This window comes from Mauremys mutica, chromosome 4, assembly GCF_020497125.1.
Source record: "Mauremys mutica isolate MM-2020 ecotype Southern chromosome 4, ASM2049712v1, whole genome shotgun sequence".
NCBI lineage: Eukaryota > Metazoa > Chordata > Testudines > Geoemydidae > Mauremys > Mauremys mutica.
In genome coordinates, this window is record NC_059075.1 from 56,837,449 (window position 1) to 56,856,084 (window position 18,636).

Consider the following 18,636-nt stretch of genomic DNA (forward strand, 5'->3'; position numbering starts at 1 on the left):
AAAAAAGAAAAAGAGAGACAGTAACTCTGAACAGTTTTAGATGAAAGCATTTTCAAATGCTATGTTTTCCAATTTTGCATATCAGATACACATCTCAAGCCTGCAAGATGAGCATATAAAACAATGCACACACACGGAGGCCACAATAAAGATGAATATGCTATTTCTCATCAGGCCAAAATTTATGCTGACAAATCTACACCTGTCTTTCAGATGATATGTTAAGACAAGCTCCTAACCTCATTTGGACATTGAAGATCTGGCTGCACTTTCCCAAAGAGATAATTCTAGGCTTGGGAGTGAGACAAGAAGCATTGCAATATACCTGTGCTTTGCTGTTTGTTTGTAATAATGGCCTTGCACATACAATTTTTGGCTAAATACCATATATACTTGTTCATTAACTTGTTTGTTTATAAGCTGACCCCCCAAGATGGATAGGTAAAAATGGCAAAAACTTTGGGACCCTTTCATAAGTCGACCCTATATTTCAGGAGTTGGCAAACTTTGGCTCCCGGCCTGTCAGAGTAAACTTCTGGCAGGCAGGGACGTTTTGTTTACCTGGAGTGTCCGCCAGGGGCGGCTCTAGGTATTTTGCTGCCCCAAACACTGCAGGCAGGCTGCCCTCGGCGGCTTGCCTGCGGGAGGTCCCTGATCCCGCGGATTCGGCGGGACGCCTGTGGGAGGTCCACCGAAGCCACGGGACCAGCGGACCCTCCTCAAGCATGCCGCTGAAGGCAACCTGCCTGCCGCCCTCGTGGCGACCGGCAGAGCGCCCCCCGCGGCTTGCCGCCCCAAGCACACGCTTTGCGTGCTGGTGCCTGGAGCCGCCCCTGGTGTCCGCAGTCATGGAGCCCCTCATTCCCAGTGGCTGCGGTTTGCCATTCCCAGCCAACGGGAGCTGCGGGAAGCGGCATGGGCCACGGGACATGCTGGCTGCCACTTCCTTGAGCTCCCATTGGCTGGGAACAGCGAACTGTGGCTAGTGGGAGCTGTGGGGCTGTGTGTCTGTGAATGCTCCAGGTAAACAAAACGTCCCGGTCCACCAGTGGCTTACCCTGACGGGCCGGGTGACAAAGTTTGTCAACCCCTGATCTATAATGACAATGTATTAGATATTCAATGCAATAATTCAATAAAGCTTAAAATCATCAAAATTTGGTGTAGACCTATTGATAAGCCGACCCCCACTCTTTGATGCTTCATCTTTTTACCAAAAAAAATTGGCTTATGAACGAGTATCTACAGTATTTTTTCCAGATTAGAGATGTCATGTCTGATGTTGTCTATTGCTTGGGTTTTTTATGTGTGCCCTTCAAAACTTCTGAAGAAAAGTAAATATTTTATCCTGTGTAAACTCTATTCTCCTAAACAAGTTAGAGCTTATTGAATCTTATTTGAATATTGCAACCCCCCCGCAAAGAACATAACAAGCCAAAACTGTAGTTTTTATAGATAAGAATAAATCTAACATTTTTCATGTTTAAGAGCCAGACAATATTGTCACCACAAAGCTACTAAAAATGCTAACAACTAAAATTTGCCTCATTCAGTTCATTTACAAGTAGTTGTATAGCTAGCATACAATAACATGGAAGGTAGAAGCTTCACATGAACAAAACTTAACAAGTGTTACAATCTGTGATCTATTTTGAAACTATCAACTTCACTGACTTTTCCTCCTTATGCCTGTCTCCTGTTACTAAAATATGACATGGGTAAATGCTCTTACATTAACATTTTTTAAATTTCACAAGCTTCCAGTATGGTCTATTTTGCAATCTAGATGGTGTATGAGTAAAATGGCACCTCAATACATTTTCACTGAATAAAGAAGTGAATTATTTATTAAATTATTCGGAGAGACCAAGATTCAACTCACTGATGAAAAAAAAATTAAAACTGCACATTCAGTAGATTATTTGGTTCAACTCACTTGTTTCACATCCTAGTATGACACTGAATACTGTTTTGAACGACAGTAGCCTTTCCTATTTAATTCCTGTTGAATTCCTAGGATCAATAACATATTTCATTTTGGTCAAATATCTGTTTGAAAGGACTGGAGAACTTACCTTTTTTGTGCATTTTCCAAACAGCTCTCTTCTGTCTTATGTTCTTCTTTAGCTGCAAATGGAAAAATATTGGTATTTTAAATAAAGGTCTGACTATTGTACTTTATTTTAAATTATTCTTTATAGTACACATTTTTTTATGTTCAGGTTTGAGGGCTTGCATATTACGGATAACAATAAACATTTCATTATTTTTCAGCTATGGCCCATATTTTCAATAAGTGACTTTTTCAGTAGGGAATACTGAGATTTTGAAAGTAATGTCTAAAATAGTTAGTCCACCATATTTAAGGCTAAGATTATGTCACAGAGGTCACAGAATCTGAGACTTCCAGCGACCTCCGTGATATTGAGGACCCCGCAGCTGCCCAGCATCCGTGGGCAGCAGAGGGACTCTGGAGCTGCTCAGCGGCCGGGGGCCCCCAAAGCTCCCCAGACTCCACCACTGGCAGAGCCCCCCCAGCAGCTCCCAGCTCTGCAGAGTAGAGGGGGACCCCTCCTAGCCACTGGGGTCCCTGCAGCTTCCAGCCACTGTGGAGGTGGTGGGGGTGAGGGTGCAGCAGGGTGCTGGATCTTCCCTCCCCATTTTGTCAAGGATGTTTTTAGTAAAAATCAGGGACAGGTCACGGGCTTCCGTGACTTTTTGTTTATTGCCTGTGACTCGTCCATGACTTTTACTAAAAATATCCATGACAAAATCATAGCCTTAGCCATTTTATATTGCAACTTCTTCCCATGTAATGCAAATTACTATTTTTATTTCCATTTTAAAAATAACTCATTTATCTATTATTAGAGACTAAAACTTGTAAGATTAATGCTATATCTACACTGCGCACCTTATAACAACACATCTGTGCCGCTGCAGCCGTGCTGTTGTAAGGTGCACTGTGAAGCCACTCTTTGTCACCAGGAGAAAGCTCTCCTGGTGAGAAAATAAAACCACCCACAATGAGGCACAGCAGCTTCATCGCTGGGACAGCATCTCCTACTGATGAAGCGCCCACACTGGCACTTTTCATCAGTAAAACTTTTGTCATTCGGGGTGTGTGTTTTTTTCACACCCCCGAACAAAAGTTTTAACAAAAGTGCTGTGTAGATATACCCTTAGGGTATGTCTTCACTACCCGCCGTATCGGCGGGTAGCAATCGATTTCTCGGGGATCAATATATCGCGTCTCATCTAGACGCGATATATCGATCCCCGAACGCGCTCATGTCGACTCCGTAACTCCACCAACGCGAACGGCGGTAGCAGAGTCGACATGGGGAGCCGCGGACGTCGATCCCGCGCCGTGAGGACGGTAAGTAATTTGATATCAGATACTTTGACTTCAGCTACATTATTCACGTAGCTGAAGTTGCATATCTTATATCGATTTTCCCCCATAGTGTAGACCTGCCCTTAATCTGTTCTTACAGGACGTACCATTGGATGTTGCTGAATAGACACTAAAGAACTAAAGAGTAGTTAATAACTTCATCCATTTCACACTAATATTACACTTTGTTCAGGAAGCTGACAAAGTGGAAATATATGTCCCAAAATTACAATGTACAGTGTATACTTGCTTTTTAAAAACCATGGCCAAGACTTTTAAAAGTGACAAGTGATTTTGGGTGCTTCAGTTGCTGAATACCCATCTGAGATACTAAAAGTAGCCTGATGTTCAGAAGTGGAGGCTTTGCACTTTCTGAAAAGGTTTCTCAAATTCTAAAATGGAGGCACCCCAGACCATTAACCACTTTTCAAAATCTTGTCCGCTTCGTCTATGTTCGATGTACAGTGGAACCCACTTACGTTTAATTTGGATAGAGCAAAATTCCACCTACAGGAATCTGCACTAGAAAATTTTTTACTTATACCAGCAATAGTGCAGCTTCAGTGGTGTAAGTGCTAGTGTAGTGACACAGAGCTAAAGAACTCTGTCTTGATCCTGTCCAAAGAGACCTCACTATAGTAGAGCCTACATCAGTGCTACTGCATCACTGACGCCTATTGATAAAATATGGTTATAGATTTTTTTTTAAAGTGTAGACAAAGCCATAGTGAAGTGGACTAAAAGTCCTGAAACACTTCTTTGCATTACAATGAATTTTGACTTTTCTTAGGCCATGTCCACACATAAACTTGCAGCCATTTAGCTAAAAGTTTGTTTTTAAACCAATGTAATTAAACAGGTAAAATGCCTTGTGTGTACACTCTGATTTCCGGCTGAGATGACTAGTATATATCAATTTAGCTTAAACTGATTCTTTACCAGTTCAGATAAACTGAAATAAGCCACTTTTAAATGAAAATAAGAGTGTCTACAAAGGATTTTGCACCAATTTTAAATTTTAAACCAATTTAAGTTAGACCAGTGCAACGCTCTTATGTAGACAAGCTGTCTACACACAAACTGGAACTGAAGTAAATAAAAAGGCTACTGTCTACACAAGAAAGTTGCACTGGTTTAATTTAAAGCTATGCGTATACTACTAGCATTGTTGAAACATAGCTATGGTGCTGTAGCTATGGGCAGGGCTACACTTAAAAGACTGCATTGGCACAGCTGCACCAATGCAGTTGTGCTACTGTAGTGCTTAAGTGTAGACGCTCCTACATCAATGGGAGAGCTTTTCCCATTGGCATAGTTAATCCACCTCCCAGGGAGGCAGAAGCTATATTGACGGGAGAGGCTCTCCTGTTGATATAGTGCTGTCTACATGGAGCGGTTAGGTTGGTCTAACTACATTGCTCAGGAGTGTGGGTTTTTCACACCCCTGAGTGATGTAGTTGCACAGCCATAGGTCTGTAGTGTAAACCTGGTTTATGTCGCTGTAAATGCATAGAGTAGACACAGAATGTGTCAATGGAAGGAGTTGTTCAATCACTGTAGGAACTCCATCTCCCCAAGTGATGGTGGCTAGGTTGAAATAAGCATTCTTTTGTAGACCTAGCTGTGTCTATATCAGGCATTAGGTCACCATAGTTACGGCACTCAGGGGTTTGGATAAATTTTAAGTGTAGACCATCCCTAAAATATGATTTTAAGCCAATTTAAAGTTTAACAGGTGCAAAAAACATTGTGAATGCTTTTATTTTGGTTTCAACTAGGATTACGTAGATTTGATATACTTGCTTATATTCAGTTTGAATCAAGATAAACCAAACTAAACCATTCTTAAACTAAAATAAAGATATCTACACAGGGGCTTGCATCCATTTAACTAAACCATTTAAAAACTGAAAAGGTAAACTAGTGTACTGCTGCATACAGAGAAGGTGAAAACTGGTTTTAATTCACAGCTTTTGTTATTCTGCAAGTCTGTGTGTAGACACTCTTATTTCAGCTTAAATGTGTCCCATTTGGATTTAAGTTGATTTTAACTATTTAAATTAAATCAAAATAAATCACTCTTAATCCAAAATATTTGTCCACATAAACATACATTCAAACAGCTAAAGGTTTGAATTAAAACTGATTAATGGCTTGTCTACAAAAGAAAGTTAGATTGGTTTGATTTAAATTGGCTTTTAAACCAATGTGGTTAATACAGTGTGTCACAAGACGGCTGGCCCCAGTACAAGCAATAGGACCAGCACCTCTGTGCCTGAGCAGGTGCCCCCATTTGGCCAACTAAGAGGGTGGAGCAGCACCTGGGGGACATAAAAGGTCAGGCAGTCCTGGAAAGAATCAGTCAGGAAACTGACAAAGGTCTTTGTGGGGAAGTTGTGGAGAGGAGAAAGCTTGCTGCAGGCCCACCCTGGGAAGAGGGAGGAATTGTATAGGAGATTGTATGTTTGGGACCTGGGAGAAGGCGGAAGTTCAGGAAAGCAGTAGGAGGGGTTTGCTGGCTGGCATCTCAAAGCCAGAGCAGGGCTGAAGGGTCAGCAGAGGAGAATTGCCTGCTGGTTCTAAGCTGGAGAACCAGAGCCAAGGCCCAGAGAGGGCTGAAGACAGGAGAACAGTGAAGGGGCTTACCCCTGACATCTACAGAGCCAGCCAGCTGGACCCAAACCATGAGAGGCCAAGGAGAGTGAGGGATGCTTCACTGTTAGGATGCTCCCAGCAGAGAAGCTCTGGGGGGGTTGCCACTGGGAAAAATGAAGTTGCACTCCAGTGGTTGCACTCCAGGGAAGTTGACATTCAAAGCACCTGGCTTAGCGGGGAGGGATAGCTCAGTGGTTTGAGCATTGGCCTGCTAAACCCAGGGTTGTGAGTTCAATCCTTGAGGAGGCCACTTAGAAATCTGGGGCAAAAATTGGTCTTGCTAGTGAAGGCAGGGGGCTGGACTCAATGACCTTTCAAGCTCCCTTCCAGTTCTAGCAGATTGGTATTACCTATTACTGGCTGGGGAAAACCTCTCTTACTGCTGGGACAGAGATGCTGAGACAGTATGTTGTATGTACTGTTGGACTATGCTGGAGGAAATCTAGATTATGGTTGTGGGACTCTTATGATTTATGTGCATGAAACTTTCATAATAAATTCACAGGCGCTGACTTTCCAAAGTGCCCGGAGTTGCTAGATCCCCCCAGCCCCACACAAGGCCCTGCCCCACTCTACTCCTTCCCCCAATGCCCCACCCACACTCCGCCTCTTCCCGCCCCCACTCCACCCCCACCTGGCCTCTTCCCACCCAGTTCTGCCCTTGAGCGCGCCACTTCCTCGCTCCTCCCCAGCCTCCTGCATGCTGCGAAACCACTGTTTGTGGCGGGCAGGAGGCGCGGGGAGGGAGGGGAAGGCGCTGATCTACAGGGCCCACTGGTGGGCAGGATGTGCTGTGGGGGGTTAGGATATTACTATCCCTACTCTAAACTAATCCTGTAACTATTTGTAGCAAGCTTTTTAACTGCACAATGGAAAAAGAGCTGACTACTCTGAGCCAAAGGGAGAGGTTAAGGTGTTGTGAGTGCAGCAGGTATTGGATAGAGAGGAAGTGGGGGACTGTCAGAAGTGGCCAGGTATTTTTGTCCTCTGTCAACAGACTGTTGGGCTTAGGGGAAGAGTGCACAGACCCTAACCCAGTTCTGTGCAAAAAGATTCTATGGCAATAGAGCCAGGCACACACTTCCTACCAGGTGGCTCTGTACAGGCTACATCATGAAAGTGAAACCCAGGTACAACTCTATTTAAATAGTTTAGGTAGAGAGGAGACATTCTCCTGCCCTCCTCCCATAATACTGCTTCTCACCACAAAACACACCTCTACCTGAGTCACTTAGCATCTCCTTCACCAGCTATTCACCACTTAGGGTACGTCTACACAGGGATAAAAAACCCATGGCTGGCCCTGGTCAGCTGCTTCAGGCTTGTGGGGCTCAGGCTCCAGACTGAAAAGTCACAGTGTAGGTGTTCAGGCTTGGGCTGAGTCCTGAGCTCTGGGACCCTGCTGTGGTGGAGAGTCCCAGAGCTCAGACTCCAGCCTGAGCCCAAATGGGGACACAGCCATTTTTAGCCCTGCTGCCAAGTCCGAGACATGGGCCAGCCATGGTTGTGCCACAGGTTTTTTATCCTGTGCAGACATATTCTTAAGAGAAGGCAGCTATGCTAGAAGGCTGGATCCAGAAGGGATTTAGACATTGCAACACTAGGCACTTTTTTTGGGTGCCTAGAAAATCACTGGAACAACAATGGAATCCATAAAGTCTGAATTTATGTGCCTAGGCTCCCCACACAATGAATTCGGAGAGACAGGAACCCCAGAATGCAATCCACAAAATCCAGCATGCTTCGCAGGGAGCCACCAAAACTTAGCCAATGGGAGATGCTGACAAGAGGAATGTGTCCTAAACCCACACCTGTCTCATGGACTTAGATGACTAAGTCTAGGCTGCAAGGAGGTGCCTATCTCTGCTTGCACTTTGTGTAGCTGGGAACCCCTCTTCTAGACTCTGGCATCTTAGGTGCCTACGTAGTTTATTGTGATAATTAGGTAAGCAGGCACCTAACTCCATACAAAACGGGGAGAAGGTGGTTAAGGCTAAGGCCTCCCTTACAATCTTTAGCCCAGTGGTTAGGGAACTCACCTGAGATGTAGGAGGCCTTAGTTCAATTCCCCCCTCTGCTTGATGAGAAGGGATTAAAACAGGGGCTCCCATCTCTTGGGAGGCAGGAATGTTCTAGCCACTGGAATAGTCTGATATGGGTCTCTCCATATATCTCTTGTTGAAACATTCCACTTCATTAAAGAACTGCATTTAATTGGGCCAGAGAGAGTGAGAATCACTCTGTAGTTCACTGGCTAAGGCAGTCACCCAAAAGATGGGAAATCCCTTGCCATATCATGGGTAGGTATCCTAACCACTGGGCTAAAAGTTACAAAGGAAGCTGCTTCTTCCTCTTCCTCTGTCCCTTCCCCAGGCCATTTTGTGTGGCGTTAGGCTCAGAGCATGCCTACTGGACCAGGCCACAAGGAGGCAATCCTCCACCTATCTTCCCCCAATTTGTGGATCACACTGGGGCTTAGATGTGAGACAGGCATCTCAACACCTGGAGCTTGTCTACACTGAAAGCTTACATTGGTGTCACTATGTCTCTTAAGGGTGCGAAAAATCCACATCCCTGAGAGGCACAGTTAGGCCAACCTAACTGTTGGTGCATACAGCGCTAGGTCGATGGAAGAATTCTTCCTTCAACCTAGCTACCACCATTTGGGAAGGTGGTTTAACTAAAGCAATAGGAAAACCCCTCTCATCGCTGTAGTGATTGTCTACACTGAAGTGACAGTGACACCGGTGTAGCATTATAAGTGTGGACATACCCCTAGAGTGAGGCAGCAGTGTGAGTGCCCAAAGGCAGAAACTTAGGCACCATGTGAGTTCAGGCACCACAGGGTTAGATGGCAGCTGGGAGGGTGTTTTGTGTATTGCAAGTATCAGAGGGGTAGCCATGTTTGCTGCTTTTACAGATCCAGACTAAGAGTCCTGTGGCACCTTATAGACTAACAGACGTATTGGAGCATGAACTTTCGTGGGTGAATGCATACATCTGATGACGTGGGTATTCACCCACGAAAGCTCATGCTCCAATACGTCTGTTAGTCTATAAGGTGCCACAGGACTCTTTGCTGCTTCTGTATTGCAGTAGTGCTTAAAACTGGGACTGAGGTGCCTAAAAGTCCCTTTATGGATCTGCCTGAAGTCTTTTCCCTTTCCCCCAGGCCTGGAGGGATCAACCCTCACTCCCATCCCTAAGAAAAAAATGCTAGAAGTCAGTACTGGTGGGGAGTGAGGGTGAGGTTGAGGGAAGGAGACATGATAACAGAGTGGGATTGCATGCTCAGGGCACAGTCCCATAATCAGAAATTAATCACTTTGGTTACAGAATATTCTAATTATATTGTGCTTCCTTCTGTCATTTTAAACACGTGTACCAACAGATTCATTGTATGGTATGAATCCTAATAATTTAGATCCGATTTTTTTTTAATTTGGCAGGTTTACTATTTTTACTCCATGTAAGTCAGCATTCAGTGGTATGGTTATTTTTTTACATCAGCCAAAGTTACTCAACCACTTTGATTTATCATGGACCATCTCTAGTTTTCAACCAACCTAAGAAATACAGTGTGTGTATTAATTAACTGATGCTAGTTAACTGTGTATGACTTGGCAAGCTTATGCAGTATGTTCTTAAATAAAATTTTATGTAGGTTCCTTTAATCCTTTTTACTAATAATCTACTTCACTGTTGACAAGTACAATATGAAGGACAGTGAATATAGTGAATAACTGCTAGAGGTTGACAGTTCCGATACTACAACAAACAAGAAATGTTCAAATTAAAATGTCTGGTGCTTATGAAAATGTAAAGTTCTTGAAATCTGGTTTAAATGTGCATTCAAACTAATGAATGGGAAACAATTATTTAAAAAAACATTTACAAGTATTTCAAGTGCAATTGAGCAACTTTTTATGAGTACACATCTGAAGGCAGTAGGATTTAAAAACAGAAAGTAGGAAGAGGAATTAGAATATTCTCTTTGCATTTTTATACTGTTAAATTTAAATATACTGGGTTTTAAAAACCCAGCATGATAGACACAAACCAATAGGATGCCCACTAAGGAAGTGGATGTTATTGTATTGTTACAAATGGAGAAACCCAGTTTTGCTAATGAGACAAAGGGAGATTTTATACTTCACATGGGATTCATCCAACTTCAGAAGGCATTCACTTTTCTTTTACAGAACACAGTACTTAATACACAATACTTAGAAGACGTACACTAACAACAGGACACAGAGGTGCTCAGAAATAACAGTGGGATCAGTTACAGAAAAAGATTATTGTTACTTCACACCAGAAAAGTAAAACAAAAATATCAAATGAAATCAACAAATTAAACTCATTCTGAATTACCTAATGGATATTTTTTATGAGGAGATACTGGAAGAAAAAGAACCTGCAAGATAACCTGTATTTCTAGTGCTGCCTGTGGAAAGACTTGATTTTCTTCAGTATTCTTCTTCTTATTATTTATTATGTGTACCATTGAGTTAGGTACTATACAAACAGGAAGATACAGGCCCTACTCTAGAAAGCTTCCTAGCTAAGACTAGACTCTACTAGTGAATACAACAAACATTAGAGAAAACTTACAATACCTGATTTTTTAAAACTTTTATTTTTGTTTGTTTGTTTCTGAGAGGTTCCCATTCAGATACTGACCAGATCCAACTATGTATAATGTTTCAGATTTGACTAGATCACACCTAAACTTGAGATAGCTGCAGATTATTTCATGTAATAACCCTCACCATTCCTATGCAAATAGTTCCTATCGTATGGCTTCAAATGTAAGATTTAAAAAAAAATGAGAAATTTACTTACAGGTTCTTAATACTTGTTTTTCTGCTGTTCACTATTTGATTAATTCTCTTTGGATAATTTACTGAATTGAAACTAAGTTTTTAAACTCAAACTAGAACAGCTAGCATTGAAATTACATATCAGTTCTTCATCATATCTACATTATATGTCTTGAATGTATTCTGGCCTATCAGACTAATACATTCAGACCATTCTTCAGTGATGTAAGCTAAAAAAAAAAAGTTATCCAGTCACGAATCATCTTATTTAGAAAACAAAATCTGACTTTTAAACAATACTTTTCGGAGGGGGTGGGAAGTAAATGTTAATAAATGTTACTGCGTTTATGAGCAAGAAAGCATTGATCAATTTGCAACTGAGCATAACAATTTCTCCCTGACATTTGGGAAAATGTGATATGCCGCACACAACTGGGAGAATTATTTTAGGTATGCAAAACTGTGTGGACAAACAACTATTTTTACACAGGTATAAGAAGATCCAGTGGCTATAAGCTGAAGCTACACAAATTCAGACTAGAAATAAGGCACACACTTTTAACTGTGAGAGTAATTAACCCTTGAAAGAATTTATTAAAGGTTGTGGTGGATTTTCCATCACTGGCAACTTGTTAATCAAGATTGGTTATTTTTAAAAAAAGACATGTTGTAGTTCAAACAGTAATGATTTTGGGGAAGTTCTATGGCTTGTGTTATACAGGATTTCAGACTAGACGATCACAGGGGTCCCTTCTGGTCTTTGAACTGTTGGATTTTCAGTTACTCTTGATGCTTCAGTTGAAGATAATTCTACTTATTTGGCTGTAGTTGTAGGTTTAAAATGGATTTTTTAAATAACTGAAATCTTTCTCAAATAGTTACGATCTCTGCCGATTAAAAACACATTTGAAGTATAAAATAACAGTTATAATTGATCTGTCCCATTTGTGAGAGAAAGCATACTCTAATGAATTAGGCACACAACTGTAGGCAGAAGGACCTGGGTTCTAATTCTGTTTGCCCTCTGCCTGATTATTTGGCTTTGTCTACATAAAAAATATTGCACACATTTTTAACATCAGTCTTCAAAATAGTTTAATTGCTAGTATAAACAAACTGAAACTGTTCAAAACTATTTTTAGACTTGCCTCTACCAGGTTTAAACTATGCTTTTCTGAATCGGTTTTGAAAACAGTTTCATTTCATCTGCCCTAATACATAAACTGTTTTTAAAAACAAGTGCAGCTGCACCTGATATAAAAAACGTGTACAATTTTTTCTCTTATTAACAGTCTCTCCACAACCTTGGACAAGTTGCTTTAATTTCTCTAACATAGTTTCACTATCCATATGATGGAATTAACATCACTTACCTTCCTAAACAAAAAGGGTGTTGTGGGAACTAATGACTACTTGTTGAACATGTACAACACTATAAAACTGTTCAGTGTTCTTAATATTACCAAAGAATAGTGGTTACCTGTATACATTACACCAATATACACTCTGTATACATCGCAGAACACATTCAAACAATACGCATTAGAGAAAGTGTTTATTATCAGAGGTAATAAAAAAGAAACTAAGAAATTATGCTTTGTTTTAAACGTGATAATGCTGTCTATAAATTTGCCGGAAGAAGTGTTTAAGGTCAGTTTACTAGAACTTTAGAGCCATGAGCTACTGAGCTAGTTATTCTATGATGTTCATTCATTATTCTGATATCTTTTAACATAAATAGCTCCCTTCTTGAAAAAGATTATCTCAAGAAAGAAAAAATGCATATAATGTATTTACTCAACTTCCTGTCTAAAAGATTTTTCTTTAAATTAGAGGTTTTCTTTAACTGGTGCTTGTATTGATATTCTGAAAAATATCTTTTTAAATATAATGAAGGCTATTTATTCAGTTAACTTGAACACAGAATGATCCTCACTTCTGTAAAATCAGGACTAACGTTAGAATCCTGTATTTCTCTATTCCCATATTCTGCAGCTATTAAAATTAATTGTATAGTAAGAGTCAGAATCAAATTCTGCAAACTCTTCTTTCACTTAAATTGGTTAAAACTGCACTCTGTTGAAATGCAAGTAAGCCGGCATTAATCAACTACTCCCTCTTCTTGTGATTCCAGAAAGTAAATAGTTTTTAAAGCCTGTTAGTACTTAAGGATAATAGAAACATATTCAACCTTTAATTTTGTTAACGTATCAAATACATAATGCTGTGGTCTAATTCCAATGTGATTATGTAGATTAATTTCTTTGAGATGATTAAGTGTATCCAAACAGTTTACAGAACTGGAAAATTAGTTCTAATCCCTTTAAAACAAAATAAGGTTAAAATCGATCTGTTCTCTGTATGGGAAAATAAACGAGGCAGATTTAATATAACTGCAATCTTCTGTTGTAAGCATAAGTGAAAACTTTAAGGATCAGCACATTCTTATAGCAAGGGTGATACATTCAAATGCATGATGAATTATTGTTAGTATCAATAGAAACAGGTCTTCTCTAAAACATAAGGTAGATGTAAATATCCAAATAATAAGTTAATTGGAAGACAGAGGCAACAGTCAATCTGATGGGTAAAGAATGGGTAATTGTACAAATGGAATTAAACTAATTTCAGAAAAGCTTGTGAAACTAGTGGCTTGAAATGTTTTAGAAGAGAAAAACCATACCGTTACCTCCTCCTGTGGGATGATAACAATGATTTATGAAGCTGAAGTCATTTCTGCTGATTGAGCTTAGTAAAGATTGGTTTCACATGATCAGCTAAAATACAGCGATGCGAGATGTGTAGTGGCCCCACATGTTTGAACACACTAGGACATGCTCTTCTAGGTGATCCAAGGAATAGGGGTTTAAAACCTACTGCTTTCCTTTTCATGCATTTTCCCCTCATTAGGACACACTCCTTTTGCAAAGTAAGCCACTTCTGGTGGTCGGGAGCAGAGGCTCATTGTAAACGCACAGCAGGATAGTGGCAAAGCTGAGATTAATTCTCCATAGATTTATATAGACCTTTCTCACTGTTGATTGCTTGTACTGTTTCAAAGGTGCTTATGTTGCCTTTTTTTATTGCTGGTTACTGACTTTATTCCGGCATATGGTGGTTGGCGCCATGACATAAAGTGAACATTTTATACCAGAATTAAAGTGGATATTTGACAGTTTCTGTCAGAAAGTTCAGAGCAAAGAATTTGTGAGACAAGATTTATTGCATATTTTATATGGGACACATCTGTTTCTTTGCTAGGTTTTTGTATAAATAAAAAAAAGCTCTGAAGGTTCTTTAAGAAACAAAGACTGTCGATAAAAAGCATGAATGGAAAAACTACATTATTGAGAAGAAGCATTTGACCTTCTGAAAATGTGCTGCTTGGCAGCTTTACAGTTACCCACCTCCACAACTTTTTGTTCTGCCATGCAGAGGAAAGAAGTGACACCATAAAATATTTGTAACATTGGATTTGGTAAGCAATTTTGCCATTAGATAAGTTAAATAACCAATTTAAAAATAAAATTGAATCTAAGAGTTTATATTGCATTTTTATATTTAAAACTAGGGCAACCATAAAGTGAAATCTTATTTTTATAAATTTTAATCTAGTGCTGGTGAAATGTGCCAAATGGGCAGTCTTTGAGGTAGAAGTCTTCTATATATCCACAGAACAGGAATGCTGCAAATGTCTCTACATTGCCCTGCTTACAAGTCTCAGGGCTGACATGGAGGGATCATCTCTAAAGGTGAGAACTGATCAAGTGAATTCAGAAAGTGAATTCAGAAAAATTTCAGAAAAATTCTGATTTGGAGAAGATTTAGCTAATTCAGATTTAGATAAGCAATTGCGAATTCACAAAAGACTGAGCATATCTAGCAGTACAAGTTGTGTTACTATGTCAGTTGCAGATATTGGTACTGTTCAGATATTCCTCAAAATTAAGCATGTGAATATCAGATGATGGAAAAATATATAAAACAAAAAGTTGTAATACTGTATTATATCCAAAATCCCGCCCCCCAAGTAACTGTTGTCTCCATATTCCTTGATTTGTTAGCCTTTCTGCTGAGACTGTCAAATGTTTTGATAAATATTGTACTCATACTAGAATCCTTATTAAGAAAAGCTTTTCATATTATTTACACAGCAGAAACAGAAATTACTTCAGAAAAAGTCTGCATTGTAAATTAGGTTTTGATTCTGTGGGTATCCTATTTATAAAGGCCAATATCTACTATGAAGTGTTAGGGATGAGTCTGAGAAATGCACAAGAAAGGTAAATTAAAAAAAATAAATCTAAATATTCTTTTGTCCAAATAACTTATTTATATTTCATCAAATAAATAATATTTTCTTTAAATAGGAAAAAAGCAATATTTTTAAACTTCCTTTTTTCAGATACTATGATAACATAATACTTGGCACTTATACAATACCTTTCACCTGTAGATATCAATATATTTTGCAAATGTGGACCAGTATTATTATCATCCTCATTTTACTGATCAAGAAAGGGAGGAAGAGACAGGCTGAGTTACTTGCCCAAGGTCACACAGCAAGTCAATGGCAAAGTTTTAACCAGAATCCAGGTCTGTCTCTTGACTCCGGAGTCTAGCACCCTATTCACTGAACCTCACTTTCACCATAGAAATGCCTATACATTAAATAAGGACATTTTTGTATATATACACAAAAGCTTTTATGTGTCTTATATAGTTTCTACTTAAAGATTTGCCTACAAAGAATGGTATGATGTAAGATCACCTCTATCAAGCGCAATATCATTGAGAAATACTCAAGATAGTCTGATGAAAGAATCATTATAATGATGTATTTACAGTATTGTTTCCAGACTTAAAATAAACCCCTTTTCTATTAAAAATTGTGACTGTTTATAGTTTCATTCAATACTGAGTATCACTGTTTATAATCCTAATTTATAACATCTATTTTTCAAATCTTTTATACAATATATTTTTAAACAAAAGAGGAAAGCGGCTAATTGCAAGGAAAAAATGCTGTGGTTTGAAACAATGTTCTAAAAGAAAATGCAGCTAAGTCACACATATGTCAAAGCAAGATGGCAGCTATGAATAAATCATGTTTGAAGAGATGACAAATTAAAAAAAAAAGTATCCTTTGTCTGAGTTTTTTTTTTACCTGCTATGTTTATAAGCAATATCTAGTCACATTCCAACTTCAAGGCACACTTCTCCAACCTCTTCTTCACTAATACAACACACAGAGCACAGTATACATAAAAAAACCCCAAACAAACAATACCGTACACTGCACATATAATTCTCCCTCTGAGTAGAGGATGAGAGAAAGAACAGACCACACAAGACAGATGTTAGTCATGTTGCCTGATGCATTGCTGAAAGGTGCTCAGATACTACTATGATGGCCTAGGATTAGTAGAATTGTAAGATTATTGAAAAAAGTTCCTGCTTGCTTACTTTGTGCATTGGATACTACCTTGAGAATAGTCAGATTCACTGTTTCCCCATTGTATATTACAAGGAGTCCTTGTGGTACCTTAGAGACTAACAAATTTATTTGGGCATAAGCTTTCGCACTGACCCCCCACTTGGTAAGGCAACTCCCATCTTTTCATGTGCTGTATATATATACTGCTTACTGTATTTTTCACTCCATGCATCTGATGAACTGGGTTTTAGCCAGTGAAAGCTTATACCCAAATAAATGTGTTAGTCTCTAAGGTGCCACAAGTACTTCTTGTTGTTTTTGCTAATACAGACTAACACGACTACCACTCTGAAACCTGTCACCATTGTATATAGTTAGTTTTTCCATTGTCTGTGTTTGTCTTTACGTAGCAACAAAGGAGACAATACTTCTATTTATAAAAAATGTGAGTTTAAAATCTCAAAAACTGGCAGAAGGCCTCAAGGCAGGTGTATAAATAGAACTAACTTTACCTTACTTTTGAATCTGACTGTATTTCAAATTGACAGAGTCCTTTAATTTAAATACATTACTTAAAATGTTTACTGTGATCTATAGACTGTGATGAACGAGGATAATTTATTCTGAAATCTCCTACATTCTATGGATATCCTAAAAAAGAGGCAGGTGGAGATTCTTCAAACAAACACAATATCTATAAAGGGTACTTACTCCTCTAATCACAATAATGGGAGTTGTATATAAACCTGGTGGTGAATATATTTCATAATAAAAAATTGAACAACTGAATTAGAAGCTCTTCATCAGTACTGCTTATGTTGCTTCTATGGCAGCAAAAGCACCAAAAACCAAAACAACCCAACAGCAACAACCACCTCCTCCCCCGCTTCCTCAAAAAAGCTCTCTCTTGCAGGATACTCACAGACTCAATCTGCCTCCACCTTCATTTTATTCCACATATATAAATCCATTACAGGAGCTCATGAGATGGTATGGACTTTAATGCTAGCACTACGCAGATAACACAGCTCTGCAACTCCTTTGTTCCAAATACAGATAGTATAATCACCCAACTGTCTGGTGCCTGAACAAGATAAGCATATGAGTAAATAGATGAAACTCAATTCTGGCAAGACAGAAGTGGTGATAGCAGGGAAAGGAAAATCTTCTCAAGGAATTACCAAAACTGTCACACCACACTAAGTTGAGGGCATCTCCACCACCCAAATTGGAATGCCAGCCTGGGTTTCTTTACTAATCCTCAACTCCCAAATGGTGTCAGTATCATAGCAGAAATGTCTGCTTGCTATTTCTAATTTGCTGCTTTTCCACCCATACAGTTCAAAGTGCTTTACCAAGGACAGTGTTATCTCCATTTCATTGAAGGGAAACTAAGTTACTTGCCCAAGGTCACAAAATGTGCCAATGACACAGCCAGGAACAGAACCCAAGTCTCTTGGCTCCCAGTCTATGCCCTGTCCACTGGCTTGGATTATCTTACAAAGACTGGGAGGCTGTGCCCTTTCCTGCTGAACAAAGAGTTTACCACCATGATCCATTCATCACCTCAGAGTTCAGTCACTGAAACACAGCACCTCGGGCTGATCTTAAATATTGTGAAGATACTTCAGATGGTCCAATACTCAGCAGGCTATTCCTGCAGAACACAGAGTGGTGAAAATCATCATTCCAATGCTCCAAAGGTTCTCTGTTCATTACTAACTGATTGGGATCTTCAAGGCCTTCAGTGGCTATCTAAGAGATCTCCTCTCTCTCCATGACCATGATCTGCCATAACAGCTACAGTCAACAGGAACAATGACGTTAACAGTGACAAAGATGAGACAAGACTGGGCTGGTCCCCCTCAGCAGCTAAGCCTATGATTGTGGAACTCTTCTACCAGACCTCAAGATGGCCATAAATCTTATCATGTTCAGAGCAAGATGTACCTTCTATCTCTTGAGATGGCTTTCACCAACAGCAAGCTAAGAACAGTTCAGTCCAGAAAGGAAAATAGAAGAATAGAAATAGAGGTAGATTAAAATAATTTCAAAGTACACTCAAAAGGTATTTCCAAGGAAGGGATGGTAAATGCAATCCATGAGAATGCTTGTTTGCTTATGTAATAGTTGTCTGCACTTTGACAGATAGGCCCATTATAAATGAGATAAGATATAAGGAAGACCCTTCTTATTAAAGCAGCAGTCTCTAATGAGTTAAGTATTGCACATAGATACTACCGTGATTGGCACCATGTAAATACCTAATATAGATAGAGGGAAGTAATTCAGCCTCTAAACCATCCCCCATTACCACAGGCAAG

General features: G+C 39.6%; 1 protein-coding gene across 3 annotated transcripts in view; it reads right to left on the bottom strand.

The window, feature by feature from the left end:
* Positions 1-18,636, bottom strand: part of FMN1 (formin 1) — a 356,128-nt gene that overhangs the window by 23,943 nt on the left and 313,549 nt on the right. For all 3 annotated transcript variants that reach the window (XM_045016469.1, XM_045016468.1, XM_045016470.1), the window contains one exon: positions 2,076-2,127. In XM_045016469.1, coding sequence (XP_044872404.1) covers positions 2,076-2,127 — 52 coding nt within the window. The remainder of the gene's footprint in view (positions 1-2,075; positions 2,128-18,636) is intronic.